The sequence below is a fragment of the Charadrius vociferus genome, unplaced genomic scaffold, assembly GCF_000708025.1.
Source record: "Charadrius vociferus isolate BGI_N301 unplaced genomic scaffold, ASM70802v2 scaffold326, whole genome shotgun sequence".
NCBI lineage: Eukaryota > Metazoa > Chordata > Aves > Charadriiformes > Charadriidae > Charadrius > Charadrius vociferus.
In genome coordinates this window covers 2,632,390-2,652,664 of record NW_009649062.1, presented here as the reverse complement: position 1 = coordinate 2,652,664, position 20,275 = coordinate 2,632,390, and the positions used below count along the sequence as shown (strand labels likewise).

Sequence of the window (20,275 nt, the reverse complement as noted above, 5' to 3'; positions counted from 1 at the left end):
TCTCCAACTGTTTAGAGTGTGAATGTCCTTTCGGTGCCTCCTCCCTGCCAGTACTTCCACTACTGCAGACAAGGCAGAATTAGCAACTGTCACAACTTGCAGATGCTGTCTGGATGCAAACACAGTCTCCACCTCCCTTGCAGAAAGCAAGACCTGCCATACCTGTGCATTAACTGTCTCATTTTGTTAGAAACTAGTAATTCCACACAACGACAGAAGCAGCACTTTCCTGAGGACACGTTAAGTCATGCGCAAAATAGACCAACACCTAAATAAAGCTTTCAGTGCTCGTCTTGCATATTTTGTTGGTAAAAAGTTAACTTCCCTTAATACTGAGAAGAGTAACACGTCAACTCTAGCAAACATCAGCAGCCGTACTGGGCACGAACACGTGCTCTTCACTAACACCTCACTTAACTCAGGGATTGCTTTCTCAAGTGATAACTTTCTATTACAGAAAAGAGGATTACGATCCTTCTCTTCCCACCAGGCACTCCAGCTCTCCTGTCACCTTCACCACAAAGAATCCTGCCTCCTCTGTGGCCCGTATGAATCATTCCCACCAGTGGCAAACCTGCTCTGGTAAGTTCCTGCCCATCATCTCCAAGCGCCATCAAATGCACGTTTCCACCATAATATCATCAGTGCTGATAACGCTACAGAAGGTCACAGCAAAAGTGGGGGGAAACGGAGGGAAGAAATTAATATGGAGAGACAGGAGAGACTGCATGCCAAACACAGCCCAAACAGCATTTTTCGGAGGTGCTGGTCAGTCACTGACCTGGTCTTGCTTAGTGACAGAGCCCAACAACAGAAGGTTGTTGTAAAATGCACTCATGTGTCCAGAACACGAGCAGACTATAAAACCAGAGAGGGAAACAGCGCTGCGTGTCCCTCACCAGCTTGGGCACCACAAACCTAAGCAGCCAGAAAATGAGTTGAGGAAACTTAAGAGAGACCACGGCAACGAGACCTGGAGTTATCTATAAACATTCTGACTGCTCCAATGCTTCAAGACGGATGGAGACTGTCATCTTTCTAATCCTTTAAGATTTCAGAAGGTGTATAATGGATGGGAGATTTCTTCAAAGGAGACGGCTTACAAACTCAACTACACGGGCTGATAATAAAAAATCCTCCAGAGAAAGCCAGGAGCGGCATTGCAGGCTGTCAGGTAGTTATTAAATATAGCATCTGCCAGGCAGCCGAACATCCGTCCTGAAGACAGGTGGCCCTAAGATAACTTATGTCTCCCGCAGTAACTAGGCAATGCAGCAGAACCAATGATTCACATCAACTGCACGCTTGTTCGATAAGGTGAAAAGAATGCCTCGGATATTGCAGAGTAAAAGATTTATTCATCTATATATTACTGCGGCAATGTTTGTTCACTTTGATAGCACTCTTTACCTAGATTTACCGTGTGATGGCTCTTGTGATTAATATACTCACGGACAAGTTGCAGTAAGGTTGTTTATCTCTAGTGAAAGTTTTCTATTAATTTGCCTTCTTTAATGTATCTATTCCATACTACTTCCCCTCTTGCTCGTATGAATGGAGAAGCAAGACATGCTTGCTTCTTCAAGAGAAAAAGCTCAAGATACCAACTAGACTGATGCTTTTCTGCCTGTTAGGGTAAACTCTGCCCAATATGGCATTCAGTAGCAAAACATACATGAAACAAGATTCTTGTAATGACAACGCAGAGGACAGACTGAAGGCAGTGCCATAGGAAAACAGTCAGAGGTTTGTAAATCAGCTGTGCTTATGCGTCCCAGCGGATGCAATAAATATCTTGACCCCGTACTACGAACTTATCTTTACGGAGACCAAAATACAGGGTAGCATCCTACAATGTACAGGTAGTATCAGCAGTGATAATATGTGGTGGAAACATGCATTTGATGGCTAAGAATTTCCATCCACAGATAAGGGTGGAAAGACAAACTGGTGGAGTTCCTGAGGCATCTGACATCTGCATTTGAAACCCAGTTCTCACAGAGGTTTCAGCCTGATTCTCATCTTTTGCTTTTCTGTCACATTTGGGACAAAATTCGTAACACTTCTAACCTCATTCATTTCAAGAGGATTGAACCAAGGTCAAATATGACCATGTCTGCACTGAGCTAGAGCGAGAGCACAGTATTTCATAAAACCAGAGTAAAGTTAGGAAAGAAAATTACATTAGTTGCCAATTAATAACATACAGAAAACAGACTCTGGCATCTTAAACACAGAAAGAAAATCTGAAAAAGTCTAAGGGGGAAGTTAAGCCGTGGCAAGAGAACAAAACCAACATTTGGTAGACAGAAATCAACAAGAATAGTACCAGTGACCTCCAAAATCAGAATGTCAGAGTTGCAGTCTACCGTGGTCACAGCCATCAAGAACAGTGCAGTGAAGCTTACTGCACCTTGGTAATTGCATTAATGGTAACTACATCTCCAGCAGATTGGAATGCAATTGATCAATGTAAACTGTATTTAATTTTTTTTTAATTCAATAGGCCATTTTAAGCCTTAGAGATTGCTGGACTTCATAACACATAGGGGGATTTTGTATTTAAAACCCAAACACTTCACAAATACACCGTCTGTGATATTTTCAATGCTGTTATTGAAGTCTTCCTTTTACAAAACCCCCTTGTTTTCAGAAAACTAACAGAAACTTGGTGAGTGGAGGAGCTGGGAAGAACAACATAGCAAATATAAAAGCAAGAAAGAGACCGGGACTGCTTCCAATCCTGTGCAATGGAAACATTTTCAAGTATTTTCTCAAAATCGCTTTTAAAAATCACTCTATAGCCTGTTAATCAGGACATCTAAGAACCAGCTGCACAGCCACAAATGTAAGAGCCAGTGCTGCAGCTCGGTGACGTGCAGAGGGTCCCGCACTGGAGGCGGTGGCAGAGCCCAGTGCAGTGGCTCCGACAGCCCAGGTCACAACAGTGGCCAGTGCCTCCACAGCCCTGTGAACCATCTTGCCTGCTTTGATTTTTGATGCATACGTAGCTGAAGAGACACACATTACATATACTGACTGGTTTTTTGCAACAAGTGATGATCTTCCCTTACCTGTGGTAGAAAACAGAGGCCTGGCAAGATCCTGTGGATAATGGAAGCCTGGAAACACTCCAGGGGCGGGAGGTCGGCTGAACAGGTCAAGTTTACCACCTATCTCTAGCTTGTGGGGATCCAGCTGCATTTGCTGTCAAATGATATAAAAACAATCTCATTATACACTTCCTTTTTCACGGGAGAAAAAGAGAGGGAGTTGAGGCTCACTCCTGCTTAGCCCTGCCAGGGAGAGTTAGTGAGAGTGACAGCAGCATCTCTGGTCACGTACCGCAGTCATGCTCTGACAGCATCTGTAAGGCCATTTCGCTCCGCAGCCTCTCGGCTGCCTGCCTCATCCACATGAATAAGGTCTGAAGTGAGTTCTCAGCCCCTCAGCACACACAATGGAGCATGCAACATGATACACCGAGCGTGCTGCACCCCAGGATCAGTTGGCGCTCTCAGCCTGACAAAAAATACTCTGCAGGCGGAAAGCTGCCGACGGCAGTCTTGAGAGCTGGGCGACAGGCTCGTCTGTTTTGCTTCTCTAGCTTAGAAAGAGAGAGATGTTCCTAGACTGTGCCCTTCCTGCAGCTAGTACAGCTCAGTATGCAGACAAGGGGCGAAGGATAAAGAAACTATGAGGCTCCTCCAGGGGTTATTTTCATCCTTCCCCTATAGAAGTGAGCATGGTCAGAACTGCACCTAAGTCATGTAAGTCTCTCAATAGATTAAAGCACATATATTTGCTTACAAAGACACTAACTACAGTGCACCTACTTAAGCACTGAATAGTCTTCATTAATGGCATAAAAAAACTGCAGCAGGAGCTATGAAAGAATAAACGCTACATAAGTCCCATTATCAGCTATTCTGCCTGCGAGAGGGAACGGGAACTTGGAGCCTGTAACAGCACCCCAGCGTACCTGCGCCTTGTTACCTCTTGAGTTTTAAACCCCCTCCCTCTGCCCGTCATCACTGCAGTGCAGAAAGCCCAGCAACCCCTAACACAGCAACTATCAATCTACTCGCCTGCCCTATGTTTTGTCATATCTTCTGCACCATATCGGTCATTTAATTATGGATGGGATAATACTCCATATTCCACAGGAGGTACTAGTACAGAAGGGAAACGACATTAAACGTGTGCTTTGTGAAAAAGATGGATTTGGGGCAAAATTACCTTCCCCTTTCTTATTCTCTTTCTGGCTGTGCACTGAGTATCTCCTGCTCCATTTGCTACCCTTCAACCCAACTCCTTTGCCCTCAGATAAACTTTACGGTTGCTACAATAAATGTTAAAGGATTGGAAGTGTTAGTTAATCAATACAGGCAAGCTTGAGAATCACCAACAGTAACTGCTTCCTGCTCATTACTCACTAAAATATAACCTGTAAGCCAAAAGACTTGGCTTTGTTCCAGAAACTGTCTGAATTACCTTTATCTTTTGCTGGTGATGGTAGATCTGCCAGGCGATCTGTACATGAACCGCACACCACTTCCCGGGTTTCTGCAAAGCACAAGAATTTAGATTAATTTATACGTTAGCAATCTACATCAGATAGAACATTTCATTTCCCTTACTGTCAAACAGGCAGCTAAGCAATGAGAAAGGCTGATTACTAAAACAGCACAATAGGTGATCAACATTTTTTTCTGTACTGCAGCAGATGATGTTTAAATTAAGAAGGAATCAAACAGGAAGAATGTGGGATGTGGGATTTCTTCCTCATCTCATGGAGACCTGAGATACCTGCCTTGTTCTTTCCTACTTTCACTCCCTCCTTCATAAACTGAAATAAATGGCAGCAAAGAACAGTATGCCATGCTTAAGAGAAAGCAACTAACAGTTAACAGTTCTGTTTCTAAAAAGAGCCCTGTTCATTCATCCCTGCTGCACTGCAGGCTAAATCATGCGTGGTTATTATGGCTGCTCGCATTTGGGGAGAAAAAGGGTATGGACAAACAGTCACCAGGGATGAGCAGTGCCACAGCTGAACGAGTTACTGTTTTTCAGCTGAGCTGCAGCACTCACTGTAGGGTGTTTTCGTGGAACATCTGAAGCACAAATAAAACACATTGACCTAAGCCAGCATGAATCTGACCACTGGTGAATGTCTGTCCGTGCTCACAGTCATTTATTTCTGTGACCCTTACTTCATACTGTGAACTATTAATGCACATAAATGGATGCAAAACAAGGTTGGGATTCAACCTAAACTTTATTAATCAGAAGCAGCTAAGAGCTAACTAGGACATTTTGCTTTAAATAAAGGATGAGTGTGAAATTTTCTACTGGACATGTTAAATTTCAAAAACACATGCACAATATTTGAAGTGTGTGCATATATATATGTATATAAAATCCCCCACAAACCTTACTTACTCTTACTGGAGGCCTGTAAGGGTCTGACACCTATGGAAAAAGCAGAAATAAAACAATCAGTCTTTCTAAAACTAGCCAATATACAGAAAGGTGGGGAACTTCCTTCCTCTGAACAAATAAAAGCATTTAGAAAGCCATGTTCCAGAGAAGTCCCCTGTGACACGGGAAACCTAAAAGGCTTAAAGGAGGCTTAAAACTTCTCTTTCATTCCTTGCACCAAACTCAGCAGAATTTTATGATAAACAAAGCAGCTTCGTGCCAGCAACTGAACAGTGCCAATGCTTTTCCAAACTTTATAATCGTTCTGAAATGGAGCGCATAAAATTACTGTCCAAGCAATGCTTAGGGGAAAGACCTTGAAGGGGTTTCCTGCCCCATTTCCCTCTGACTTTGTTTAAAGAAGTCAATATATCCCTTTGTATTCACAACGGGTGGAGGCTGCTGTTGTCTCACCAGAAAAAGAAACTTCTGTTCTGACTGCATGTTCTGAGTCTAGAAGACCAATTTGCTCACCAGCTGCTCTCTTTTTTTTTTATGAGCAATCACTGTGTTTACTGTAAACAGAGATAAGCTAAAAGGAAGGTTATATATTGTTGCCTACCCCTGGAGTCTTCTGCAGCAGCGTATGGTGGACTGTGCCTGGTCTACCTGCTACATCAATAGGGTTTGAAGTCTGAAAGACAAGAATAGAGCGTGAACAATACTGTATCATACCAGCGGTACATTTAACATCTCTATCTGATGTTAACAGCATTAATTAGTCCATGTTTGTACTGTGCTTTGAACACGCGTATTGCTGCATTAGTGCTAAATGTTATCTCTTACTGACAGCCAACAGCATTTAACCACCATGTCATCTATTATTATTTAGCGGCAGTAACAGTATTATAGCAGCACCCCTAAGCCCCACTGAAATCACAACCCCAGTGTGCTATGCAGTATGCAAGTGGATGGGAAGAGACAGTCCCTGCCCCCCAAGCTTATTCTTTAGACAAAACAGGCAGGCAGCAGGAGAGGGAACGAGAGAGGTGGACTGACTCCCTCCATGTTTCAGGCAGCAACCAGTATCGTGGTCAGGAACAGAACAATTCAAGCATCTTAGTCCCATGTTGCACCTATTGGACCACAGCCCCTCTCTGACTGGGGGTAGGTGACACAATGGCTAAAAGGGCAACAGCCCATTTTTTTGCATCGACAAGGCAAAATGAGAAACCTTAGAAGGTGCTTGTGGGTCTTTTATAGCTTTGCATTGTTTATCCCATCATTTTCCAGCAAGAATTAAACACCTCATTCAATGAATCCCTGTTCCTCCTCCTCCTCCGGTTCCCACCTGTTGCCCTGTCCTAGACGATCCCCAAGAACTCGTTCGTCTTCTCACTCTGGCATTCCTCCATCTCCCACTCCCAGAGCAACTGCACCTGGTGCCTCCGCGCAGCTGAGTGCAGAGGGGTTAAACCTCATTCCCCACGAGACGATTTCACTCACATTTTAGGTCAAATTACAGTAGATTTCAAACAGTCAAACTGTATGAGGAATGAGTGAAATCATGGGTTTGGGAGGAAAGATAGGTTTTAATTTGTCTAAGGCTGCGTAACTTCCAGACTCATTAAAAAGAGAATTCTCGTGTGTGTGTGTAGGTAAGTCAACGAACTCCCCAGGCAGATCTGTGCTCCCAGGGCCCGTCTGACAGCTGAGGTATATATAAGGTGGCAAGTAAGTTACAGCTATCATACAGGCAAGAGCTTTAAGATCACAACATGTTAACAGCATGGTGTCATCCTGTCCCCTTGTCCCCTGGAGAAAGACGTGAATGCTTCCTCCGGCAAAGCAAACTGAATACTTCTGACCTTTTCAAGTTCTTAGCTTGTGAGAAATGGCCTTCGGGAAACTCACTGAGAAGTTTACCGTCAGCCTGGATTTATGTGCAGGGGATTTACACGCACAGCTGTAGGCAACTGACACGGGAAGGGGAAAAACAAAACCAAGACCTCTGCTTTGGAAAGCAAGAAGTGCAGGATTCAGCGTGCCAAACCCAAATCATCAGGTCTGTAGTGATTATGAAGGCTTTAGTCAAACAGCTTGGGAGGGAGAGAGCATGGAAAAATGATGCAGTAACGATGACTAGAGTGGCTTTGCCCAACAGTTTGCCTTTGTCTCCTCTAGAACTGCGAAAGCGGCAGATTCCTTTCTCAACCTATCCCTCTTTTTTTTCAGATGTTAGAATGCATGTAAATACAGCACCGTCCAGAGATCAAGTGATGTTAGTGATTAACCATGGCACAAGAGTGTGACCTTGCGCTGCTTAAACTCAAGCTAGCAAATTTCTATGTATCTATCATTAAAATGAATTAAAAGCTACTTATAATACAGCACTAAGAACTGCTTAAAAATGTAAAGGGTCTGTGCTCACTTTTTCTTTCTTGCTATCTGCTTCTCTTTGGTCTAATGTTTTTTTTACAGTGAGATGGTATCTGTAAAGCTCCGTAATGAAGATGGAAACCAGAAGAGCATGCTATTGCTGGATCAGAAGCTCCTAATTAACAGTAGCCTTATGGCAAAACTGAACCCTACCTTCACATTAGCAAACTGTTGCAAATTCCACCTATTTGTGCAGCTCCTTGTCTTGGGAATTCCAGTTCACACCCTGATAACTTGGGGTCTGTAGGGATCCCCTGGCATCCCTTACAAGAACAGCAACAATTAACGCTGCCGGACAAACTCCATCAAGGGATAGCTATGTTCTGCCCCTCTTGCTCCCTCTGCTTAGACGCAACTGCTCCTCTTTGATGCCTGCAGCCACTACGTACAGACCTCTGGTTGAAAAAAAGTCATTTCAGAGGCTTTGCTACTCATAATGTATCCAGAAAATAAAATAACGTGAGGGACTGGACGGGAACTGAGAAAATACTCCAGCTGCCATCAAAAAAATTAAGTGGGAAGGTTGTAAGAGGCCTTCTTTGCAGCAGTTGCTAATTACTGACTTCCACTGACGTCAGTGAGACTGCTGAAGGAAGCACAGCCCACAGCCCTGCTCGGTGTGGTGATGGAAATGACATTCCCAGTGCAAGCAGAAATGGCCTGGCTACAGTGCTGGTCCTTCAAGGATTCTAACACAGTAGCAGAGCTCTATGGAAATGCAGTTCAAGATAAGAAATCTCCAAAATGACAGTATGTTAGGAAGCTAAACACATGTCCATTTACAAATGGAGTATATGTTCCATTTTCAAACAAATGCTATATAGATATAATGCGTATTTCTTGTTTGGAGAGATTAACAGTTTCTGTACACTTAAAAATAGTTAATAAAAAGAACACGTCTGGGAGGAAAAAAAAAAAGCAGTGCACACCACAGAATTCGTCAAAAATGGTGGTTATCATGGCAACATTTCCAAACGCCAATCAGTGCTAGTTGTAATGATACGTTACAGTTGCAATGCACCTTTCAAACACACTATCTCAAAGAAGCTGGCAGGCATTAATCAACCCTTATAAAACCCACTGCAAGATAACTTCACAGATGAGGAAGCTGAGGAACGGAAGATTTAAGCGACTTGCCCAAGGTCAGACAGTGTCGGAACTGGGAATAAAAATTCAGCTCCTTCAAATTGCTCTACCCATTTACAGCAGTCTGTCCCTATTGTTCCCACACTTGTACAAGTCAATTTCTCATTTTTTTCTGGGAATAAATACAGTTTATCTTTTGCAATCTCAGACTGTTAAATTTATAAAATGATTTGGGACTCATCGGTCTATTATTAGCCGTAAATATTTCAATCAAATAATGCATTTGACTGTATGCTTCTCCTCCAGTTTCAGCTGACCTCCCAAGTGAACCGCTATATCCTTTTCCAAGGAACGATCTGTAGTGCCAAGAGAAAATTTCTGTTTAAGTGTTGGCTGCTGTGTGCAGAGGATGCTCACAGATCTGCGGGGTGATCGCTTCCAACCCTGTGCTGCACTTCTGCTCGTTAAATCATGTGCTACAAAATCACCAGAGACGCGACTCTGAATATAGCTTCTCTCCCAGCAAAAGAACAAAGCCTTCAGAAGAAGAAGTTTGTACCTTCGGTTGAAATGCTCCCTGAAGTGACCCAAAGGGACCTGAATGTGGAAGCATGGGTGGCATTCCAGGCATTGCTGGAGGATAGGTTGGAAAGAACTACAAAAGAAAAAGAGATGCTTATGTCACAGGACAACTTGAACAATAATGGAGGTAGGTGTCAAGCCTGGCACAGACAAAAATAGTACTGTGTTGAACGAGTGCCACAGTGAAAATACACACTAACTTTGCTTTCAAAATTTTTAAGAGCAAAGCCAAAACTTGGAAAATGCGCTCATCTGATGAATTTTCTAGATAGTGCTGAACAAGTGTGCCTGTAAAATTTGTGGAACTATTGCAGGAAGCACAGAGCATTCACCATTTTTAGAGGAATTGGAATAATTTGGAGTTTCTGTTCATTTTTGGTTAACTTTGCATTTTTCTGCAGTAGGAAACAAATTGTTCCTGTTTTGAAACGTGACCTGCTTTACTTTTCAAAGCAAAAAAGAACCACAAGATGCTGCATTGCACACTAACCACAGGCAACATGCACGCCACCTTGTAGTTGCGTAGGTTGGGTGAAAGTTTTGCTTAGGCCTCTCCTGAGCACATACGGTAGTTTTACAAGTCCCAAAACATATACTTTTTGTGCTTTGGAGCAGTGGGGAGCACCAGAAGAAACCACCAGTCTGACTTACTCCTGTGACCTGAGCAAAATCTTGTGAAAGAGCCATGCACTCCGGGCTGCTGCACTGTGAGAAGCACCAGCTGCAAAGATACTGCAATGACCACTGATTTAGCAATTTCTGCGCATTCCCTGCCATCCCAGGCACAGCAATACAGAGCCGCTGCAGCAAAAATGCAGTAGACAAAGATTTTAAAAACAAAAGAAAAGCCCAAAGAAAATTTTGTACCTTAAAAAAAAGAAAAAAAGACGGAAAAAGAGCTTCAGAAATGAATGAATCAAAACACTACTGATCAATCCAAAACAAGCAAAAGAAGTGCAAGCAGAACCATTAACAAAGACACCACCTAGAAAGGTAAGCACTCACGTTGGAATGTCGAAAGTAAGGGTTGTCTAATTTGGGAGCGTACTTGTCAAACTGGAAAGAAAAGAGAAAAAAAAAGGAAACAGGTGAGTTTGGTTTCGGCAGTAGTGGACACATCAGGATTTCAACACAGACAAACAATCACGGCCCGTTGGTACAGCATTTAACAGAGCAGAACTGACTGGTTATTCCATACTCGCTCATCAGGGAGGTGACTGATTGCCCAAAGCTAACGGAGATGGGAAGGCACTAGCCCCTGGGCTACTCACTGCAGAGCCCTGTGTGCAGGCACCACGTGAAGAGGCCCCTTCACTGGGAAGAGAGCAGTCCTGACATCTGCAGCACAGCGAGATGTGGGGAAGTTCAGCTCCAGGTCCAGGATCCGGGACCTGCCCCCGGAGCACTGAACTAGATCACAGACTAGAAGGTAGGGAACGCTCTCCATGAGACTCCAACCTCTCCTGTGGGGCAACCAATACCAACTCCCCGTTTCCTGTAAGTGCCAAAATCGTTTGGAAAAGGGCTTAATTGCTTTAGAAGCACAAATGTCTATATATTCCCCATCCCCTGCAAAAGAGGAAGCGCCCCAGAGAAAAGCTGATTGTTAACCTTTTCCGTTCCAGCATGGGGTTTTAACACCTCCATGTGTGCAGTCTGTGCCCCATATTTATTTTTATGACCATTTGTTCTGCACCTCCTTGGAAGCAAAACCAAAGCATATATACATTGCATTTTTGAACAGTCTGTACATTCTGCTGGGGAGGAGGGAGCAGGGATGAAGGCAGGGAAGGGAGCTGTAGGACCCCATGAAAAGCTGCTTATTTGGCAAGTCAGCTGCTGTTTCACACTCCTCTGTGCAGGAGAGTAGATTTGTAATTTCATTAATTACAGTTATTACTGGAGTCATGTCCCCTCCAGTGTAAATACCATAAATTACCAAACACATGCAGCTGTAAATTTCAACGCTCTTCTCTGGTGTTGGGATTAGCAGACCTGATCTAGTGGAATATAAGAAGATGTGAGTGAAATATAACAAAAGAGCCTTGCAAGCTGTTTTTGCTATGAAAGCTGACATCAACGGGCATGGGTGGGAGAGGAGGGAGCTGTTCGCAGGATCAGATATCAGGATTCTTAAATAACAGGAGGTTTCTGAGAGAAGTTTCAAGATTGTTTTACACAGACCAAGAAAAGAGGGGGAAGGTGTTTACACACGAGTACATTGAGCAAACACCTGGGGCTGGATTTTGGGTGGATGGTATTACTTTTAATTGTCTCGCTGCTAAGCAGATTACAACCCAAGAATGTCATCGGGCAGTCAGCAGTGGGAAAGAAAAGTGAGAAACGTTATGCTCCTTGAGTTCTTGGTAGTTCTTCCCAAATGCTGCTTTTGCTGTTACTCCTGGCTTTCACCAGCCTTAGCAGAAGAGGGCTGTTTCTACATTTTGGACACAGTGTGAAACTGAGAAGGAGGGGAAAAAAGCTGAATCTTGTTCCTTCAGTCTCACAAAGCAATTGCCAGAAATGGGGAGAGAGTGCGTTTTAAAGTACTGACAAAATCCATTTGCAGCAGATCTCTAACAATTTTGTAACAGCTGCAGCAAAGTCCCATTGTGTTACAAGCAAATTCAATGGCAAAACACTAACGTGTATTACATGGCCAGGAGGATCTCTCCCACATGAAGAACCAGCCACACACAAATTAGTGCTCGTTGATGTAATCAAACAATAAATGCTAAAATTGATATAGATTAGGGAAGTAGGAGGAAGAGGGACAAAACTTGTATCAGATGAGATGCTACACTATGGTGAGAGCTCTGGGTAAGCAAGTACCGTCTGCCCCACAAGGAACAGCTGTGGGGACTGTGTTTCGTCCTGGAGGCCACCGCTCTTGCGGTGTCCTTGGTGTGTTCTGGTGTGTCAGGGCACCTGGCTCTGGGGAAGGGGGAATCAAAATACACACCGGGACATACAGAAAGGGAAACTAAAGGGACTCTGGAGTTGTCTCATGGCTGCGGTATCTGCTCCTGGGTCGCAGCGTGGGGGACCTGGAGGCTCGGTGTGGAGGCTCTGGATGGAAAGGGGGTCCCTTCGGCAGTGCTGGGCCTGTCTCTGCAGGCCTCCAGGTCGGAGGGGCAGGGACAGCACGGCTGGCTGAAATGGACAGGGCTGGGTTTTGTTTGACAAGAGTGGGTTAGGCTTTTTGACCAGAGATGCTCTACTTATCCTCACATTTTGGGCTGGGGTACGCACCATGGGAGGTGCAGAGGGCGGCATGAGCGGCGTCTGGGGCAAGCTGGATGGAAAAGGAGTGAATGTGTGCTGGTGGGTGTGTTGGTGCTGATGCGTGTGTTGGTGCTGGTGAAACTCCGCTCTCAGCAGCGGCACCGGGCCAAGTGAGGCAGCGGCCCGGTCCGAACTCTGAACCAAAAACCGGTTGTTCAGCTCTTGCCTGAGCAGTTCGTGATCTAGAGGAGAGAGAGAGAGAAAAAAAAAAGACACAGAGGCCCGTGGGCCTGTGAGTACCACAAAGACGGAGGAGAAAGAGTCAATATTCACCTGGCATTCCCTGTTTCTGCAGGTCATGCTGTGGTGGTTTTCTACGTGAGGACTCATTGGTGGAGGTAAGAGAGATGCCTGTGACAAAGTACCAATCAGAATCCCCGAATGAGGCTGGCAATACATGATTGGTTGGTTGAATGATATCAACAGGCTGGTATCTAAAGACAAGAGAGAACACCATGAGTCATCACAGCAGAAAACATCATCGGGGGCGGCAGCAAGCATCCGCCCCCGTCCCCCGCCCGCGGCCCCGCTACCCCCGCGCAGCGCCGACCGGCTACGCCTCCTCCTCCCCGGCACCTGACGGCCACGGCACCGGCCACCGGCCTCGTGCTCTGGTCTGGCGGCACGGTGGCCGGACCTTCCCGCACCAGCGAGACGCTGGGGAGCACCCTTGAGGACAACGTCTCGCTTTAAAAGGAGCAATACCGACCTGTTCCCTTTGGAGGTTTGCAAGTCAGAAGCGTACGCGTGCACTGAAAATTGATGGTGGGCCCAACGCATGTGTTACACTCTAACATATAGGTACTTAAAGTAAAACTTTGACAAGATCTACAACGCAATGAGATAACCATGGGTTTGGACGGCTGGAAACTACCTGCTCCGATAGCTTTTTCCCAACAGATCCCCATGCCATTCTCCTCCTTCTCAGCTTCAGGACATGTACACGCTGACCAGGAACACCCATCCTACAAACTGAGGTCTTCTTTGCAGTAAGGTTTTTTTTTTAGATCTTAAATACTAAGCAGTCCTTTCCTCATTTTCTAACAGGCTATGATTGTCAATTTTTGTCCTTGCCTCCAGGCTTTTCTCCTATGAGAAAATACGGAGGAGGAATCAGTGGGAAGAAGAGAAACACTGAACTGGCTCAAGATCTCATGAAGGTTGCAACGACTGCAGAAACAAAATGTTCCACCATACGACATGGGACCTCTTCTCAGCATCTTCCTCTGGAAGAGCAACTTGCACTGAATTTGAATGTGGTTTAGGGTGGTGAAAGATACCAGCACTTTAGAAATTACATGACTGAAGACAGTAAGTACAAATGGCGACTTCCCCAAGACGTCTGCTGGTATGAACTAAATCCATCTGTGATTTTGCCTAAGAACTTCAAACAGGAATCAGCACCCAAAGTGTTAGCTATTTTCTGAGCTGAGAGCAACCTGTGCTACCAGCTGTGGATGACATAGGCCCAGTCCTGACTGACCTACTTGCTTCTGAATTTACATGAATCCACTTCTTTCAGTGTAACACCCCTTTTAAACTACAGCACTGAATATAAAGGGGCAAAAGAATACACGCACTTTAAAGTTCTATTTCATGTTCTGCAGGCATTTCTTTTCCTTAAATTTTCCGGAGTAACATTAGAAATGTCTAAATCAATCACTTTCTGAAGTGACATGGTTAAGATCTTTAAAAATAGACACTCTGATGGGGAAGTTAAAGGTCTCTACTACCACTCAGAAGCCTACATCCTACAGAAAGTCACTTTTGAAAGCAAATTTTGGGTGCCTAAGTCATCTGCTTTTCAGTAATAAATGTACTGCTAAGAGCAGGTACTGTGTACTGCGATGATCTTTACAACAATTAATACAAAAGTAGAAAGTACATATACTTGTGATACTGAAGCCTAAGGCAATGGAGCACAAGAGTCTATAATGGGTTCTCCTTGGAGCAATCAAACAAGAAAAAAAGCACCTAGGCTGAAAGCACTTAGGTCCAAAACCTAACCTCTTCAGAGAAAATGAGTATGATTTCATGTGTATGTGTTTATGCATTTAAATCTGGCATGACTTAAAGAAACTGAATCCTTTTGTTAGCATCAAGATAATCCACTTTTCTGGAGGGAGAGATAAAAGCGAGTTGGCAGTTGTAAGTGCTCTGATATCCAATTTCTTTAAGAGACTTGAAGTCAGACTGATAGATTTGCAGCTGGCTCCAGCCCACAGCCCTGTACCACAACTCTGGCCTTTGTCAGGAAGAGAAAAGGCCCGGAGATGTTTGGAGAAGCAGTGTGGCACTCGGAGGAGTGGCTGCTCCATAGTAAGGATGGGACTGCCGAGTAATAACCCAGCTCTGTGAGGGGCTCCGGGCAATGTTAGGATCAGAACTAAGTTCTTGTGCCTCCCACCAGCGATGCCCTGTCCCATGGGTCTGGCCATGTAATAACACAACCAGAAGCAGAGTAACTGAGCAGCCCTTTGAATGTCCAAATGCTACCGCTCTGTGTGCGCACGAGGCGGGCACGGCAGAAAAAGGTTAGTCCTGCTAATGTTCCTAGGTACCCTCACGTTCAGGAGAGAAGTCATAAAGATTGCTGTTTCCTCTGTGTATCCTACATCAGGGCCAGCATTGGTGCTCTTGAGTAGAGGGCAGCAGCCCGCAAAAGGGTTGCTCCTAAGTCACTGGTATTAGGTTTCAAAGGGAAGAAATGCCACCAGAAGTGCATTCTTATTATTCAGAGACCTGAATTTGTCCCGTCAGTGAATACAGGAGCTCTGAGCTCTGCTTCTCTTCTCGGTTACAGTGACAAGTGTGCCAAAGTAAATTTAAAGGAGGAGCACATCTTCCTCCAAAGCAGGGGAAGAAAAAGATGACAAAAAGGAGACTTCAAAGGGCCATACCCTCTCTGATGGCTTTTCTGAGCTGGTGCTTTTAGCGAGAGCACACACACACTCGAACGGTGCAGCAAGGACTGTGCTGCTAGCGGCAGCTGGATCCTAGATCTACTGGGCTACTCAGCAATATTGTTTGCTTTTAAGAAACTTTTATGCGGATGACAACAGAAGCTCCTGACTATGCAGCGCTCTGTATCGATTTTATGATGTGCCAGTTTGCAGGCATTTCATATAATGCAGACAAGAGGCATTTCACTGTCTGCAGGGTTAGACGCCTAGACCCTTCCCTCCACTAACTTAGGCTTCTCATGCTTAAATTGCAGGAGAAATCCTTTTAGTAGGAGCAAGACTGTTACCGTTTCCTGGCAAGCTGCTCAATGTGAATAGGTCACTTGATCTTGCACCTCCTGAAGTTAATGGTGAAAACATACTTGCTTTCAGTGACTGCAATATCGTGCTTTTAGCGAGCACATTGCTATTTCCTTTTGCAATACTTTCAAAGGCTCCATCACAGTAGTCCTTTGCCTTAAAGAGGGGAAGCAATGAATAGGTCTCCCACAGTGCTGCCAACATCTTCCCAGCCATGTGGTTGAAATTCTAGATGGTGCCAGGGCCTGTGAAAGCCGGCAGCTTTGGCCTATGCGGTCCTGCTTCTGGCTAGGAACCCACGGCACTTTTGTCTATCATCGTTCTGAGAGCTCACTTTGGACCAATTCACATTTTTCTTTCATTTAAAGAAGCAGTTATAAATAATGGGATGCTATTTAGCTCCTGGAAGGAAAAAAGGGGACACAAGGCCATCAGATTTTTCCGCAGCAAATCTGCCCTCTCCTTATTCCTTTAACTGGCTTCATAGGAAACAGAGGGCGCATTTTTTTGTAAAACGCTTGTCCTGTTTAATCCCTGCTGAGTTAGTTGTGGAGTCAAATGCCAGATCAAAAGGAGGCCCCAGCAAGTGAAAGTCGCAGGGAAGTCTCCAGCTGCCAGGGTCTCTTCCAGGGACAGCTGTAGGCTAATGGATAAACTATAAACGGGGCGTTTAGGGCAGAAGTGACAATAGAATGGGGACCAGGGTGAACAAAGGAAACTTTTTAAAAGGATGCAAAGATAGTGAGAGCTGAAGCTGAGCTCGCTGCCTCAGACAGAAAGGCCAAGCAGCCATGGGCACACAGACAGTTTGTGCTGCCGCAGGCGGAGGATCCTGCTGGCGAAGGATCAGAGTGGGGGATAGGTGTTCAGCTAGAACAACCTTCTGGGACGATTAGAAACAGTTTTTTCAAGTCAGTTCTAACAGCAGCAGCTTTCATTCAAGTGGGGAGAAAGAGGAGAGAATGGCAAACTGTACATCAGTCCTTTGTTAATCTAAAAAATGTCTGATGACTGTGGAACACCACACTGGACAACTCATGCCCTGAAAAGGAGATTTTTTTAAGAAAAATTTGTTTTGAAGACTTCTTATAGGAAGCTACAGTGCTGTCTCTATAATCTCTCATCTGGTAAAACACGTCCACGTCTCCTACCTGTTTCAGGAGCACTCTCACAGTTCCAGCACACACTGCCCGCGGAGGGTCTGCGTCACTTTATTTTACCTGCCCACCAGCCAGCCCATCTCAACACCCTCCAGTGCATGCACAGCAGATCCGCCCTGGAAGAAGAAGGGAACCTACCCGCAGGGTGACCTGGTATCACGAGGCTGTTGGTAGGTAACGCTGGTGGAGGTGGCAGCGTGGGTGGGGTGGCGAACATGGCCGGATGGTGCTGGTGTTGGGTCTGCGATCTGAGAGAGAAGTGCGAGGTAGCAAGATTAGAGATGGAGAGGGGCAGAGCTGGGCCAGAGGAATGGTGCGGAGGAATCTGGGGAGAGAGGGGAAGGTGTTTCGGGATGCTGATGCTTGTTGCACTGCTAGCACTGCTGCTCCGGCTGCAGAGAGAAAAAGATGGGGGGAAGAGGGGGAGAGAGACAGAGAGAGAAACAGAGAGAGTGTTACAATACAAAACTGAAACAGTGCAAGAAACACACTACCAGAAACAACACAACTGTGTAACACTGATCTCCCCAAGCTTATGTTTTTCTTAATGGCAGTGGACACAATAACAAATCTTAATGAACTTCTCCAACAGGGCAGGACGGGGCTTGGGCTCTTTGGATTGACATTTCCTCTGGTGCTTGAGGAAGTTACAATCCTCAGAGCTATCTACGAGACACTGACAAAGGCCACAGAGGCAGCTAGATTTTGCACCTTTATTTAGCCCCTGATGACCTTGCAGTGGCCATGTGCATCCTTATGATCATACGATGCAATTACTTTAATTCCTTTTTCTGTTGCTCTGGGTGCACAGAGTTGCATAGTGTGAGTGACTTTGGGACCAAGTTGTATCTGCTGTGCATGCTGTAGCTACACTCACACAAGCATGCAAACACGTGTCATGTGAATAAATTATTCTCATAATAATACTGTATTTTAAATCTTTTTCTATTATTATTACTCCACTGCAAGTGATCTTAGTTTTGTGGGGTGAAAGGCAGTATTGCTGCAGCTATTATGTAGTGTAATTCCCACAATACCAACTACTTGTTGCAATCTAAACCTCTGTGATACCTTGAATAGTTTGAAATATTATTAAACATTTATACTATGGTGGCATTTACAGGGTTAAACTGCAACAACATGCAGCAAACTATGAAATTCACATTAATGGCAGCTCTGTATTCATATTTTGACCCTTGTGCAGCCAAATATTATGTTTCAAATCAGTTTTCTCACCTTGTTTAAACTAGCCTAGTTCTGGTTTGGGAGGCATGGCATGTTTTCTGTACCAGCAAAAAGACTACACAGGTTCCAGCTGACTGACTAAGAACTCTTTTCTCTAGAAACGTTTTATCCACACCACTTTCACCCATCCTACTTACCGGATGGAGGCAATTTAGACAGCGAAGCTAAGCCTCCTGCTAGGTCTGACCATGTCAGACTGAATCAGATTTCTCAGCCTACACAGGAGCCCTGTTCTAAGGCACACAGCATTTTCTGATACAGATATCCCTCTTTTGATGCTGGTGAACCAAAAAAACTCTGATGACCATGAACAAATGCACTTCAATGGAAATCTTTCTGAATATGAAACAGGGGAGTTTCTCAAACTCAAACCACCTCACGTTTCTAAGGCAAGAACTAGCCAGCTCAGACAAGACAGTGCAAAACTCTCCTAGAAACTGGACCTAAAAGAACTTCACCCCAGTTACACATGCCTTTCTCCCAGAAACGGAGCATTTATCACCATGTTTCAAACGCAGCTAACTATCACTGCTGGAAATCCCAGCCTGTGGAGTCAGCACAGAAAATCTGATATCCAAAAACATGGAGCACCTTACCCAGAGAGTAAGAGTGCTCTTGTCTTGCCTCCCAGCAATTTCTATCCCTTATGAAACAACATTTAGCCCAGCAGTAGCATAAAGACGACACGGGTGTCCCTTTCCCCTACCTGATATTATTGAGTCCGTTGTGGGCCACCTGGTGATGCACTTGGTAATTGAGAGGTGGAGGGATGTGACTTGGAGGCTGGGTCCGAAGCTCAGGTATTAACTGAGGCTGCGACTGCGGCCGAGGTTGAGGTTGTGACTGTGGCCGAGGCTGAGGCTGAGGCGTGAGCCTTGGTGGTGCTGGTGCTGAAATCACTGGCTCCTTCTTCAACAGTGGGCTTGCTCTGGCGCTTGACGTGGGCGCTGAGGAAGTCGAAGTCACAACAGCAGCTACTGGCTGGGGGCTGGGGATAGGCAGGGCGAAGGGCACGTCGGTGCTCAGTTCCCGGCTCCGCTCTAGCCCAGACACCTTTGGGACATTGGCTGCTTTCGCTTCTGGCTTGTCATTCAAGGTGGGACCTTATGGAGCAACGAGAAAAAGAACAAAGCGCATTTTTAAAGGTCTGTGTTCATCTCTCTGCTTGGTAGAACATATGCCTGAGAAAAAACAAGTCATGTTTCAGCTCGTGGGAGCATCGTGGGAGCACTGCTGCTACAAGATGGATGTGTGTTTGTGTGTCTGTCCTTCCGTTGTCCTTGACCAGGCAGTCTACAGTAGTTGTTAGCATGTGTGTAAGAGAGTTGGCTGTCATTAAATGAATGCATACTACAAAGGACATACAGCTCTGTGACTTCTACGACGTCCCAAGGTTACGTACAGTAGGAGTGTGAAGGTGTCTCAAGTTACTGCTACAGTATTTCCTGCTCAATTTAAGTTTTAAGGCTGATAATGAACTCATGAACACAAGCCTAGTCATTAAGACATTGCATCTCCTCAACGCTCTTTCAAGGTAATCTACATTGCATTTCGGCTCAACTCCAGCTACTATGCACCGTGACCCAAGTACTACTCATTAATGACAACCCCGCCTGGCTTCTAGGGAGGAGGCTACCTGGGATCTTCATGTAGCAAAGGATAGGACAGTGCTGCAGTGAAGCTGTGACACTGCCGTTCCCTGGCCACACGCTTGTGCGGAAGAGCAGAACAGAGAAAGCTGGAAAAATCCAGTCAGAAGCGCAGTGAGCACCCAAGGGTAGTCCTGCTCACCCT

At 45.1% G+C, this 20,275-nt stretch overlaps 1 protein-coding gene across 1 annotated transcript in view; it reads right to left on the bottom strand.

Moving 5' to 3' along the window:
• The window catches only part of FBRSL1 (fibrosin-like 1), a 401,205-nt gene that overhangs the window by 7,715 nt on the left and 373,215 nt on the right, over positions 1–20,275 (bottom strand). The window contains exons 6-14 of the mRNA XM_009888109.1: positions 19,188–19,584; positions 17,375–17,628; positions 12,760–12,995; positions 10,534–10,584; positions 9,506–9,601; positions 6,044–6,115; positions 5,434–5,472; positions 4,495–4,566; positions 3,075–3,207 (exon numbers count right to left, since the gene is read on the bottom strand). Of these exons, the coding sequence (XP_009886411.1) occupies positions 3,075–3,207; positions 4,495–4,566; positions 5,434–5,472; positions 6,044–6,115; positions 9,506–9,601; positions 10,534–10,584; positions 12,760–12,995; positions 17,375–17,628; positions 19,188–19,584 (1,350 nt within the window). The remainder of the gene's footprint in view (positions 1–3,074; positions 3,208–4,494; positions 4,567–5,433; positions 5,473–6,043; positions 6,116–9,505; positions 9,602–10,533; positions 10,585–12,759; positions 12,996–17,374; positions 17,629–19,187; positions 19,585–20,275) is intronic.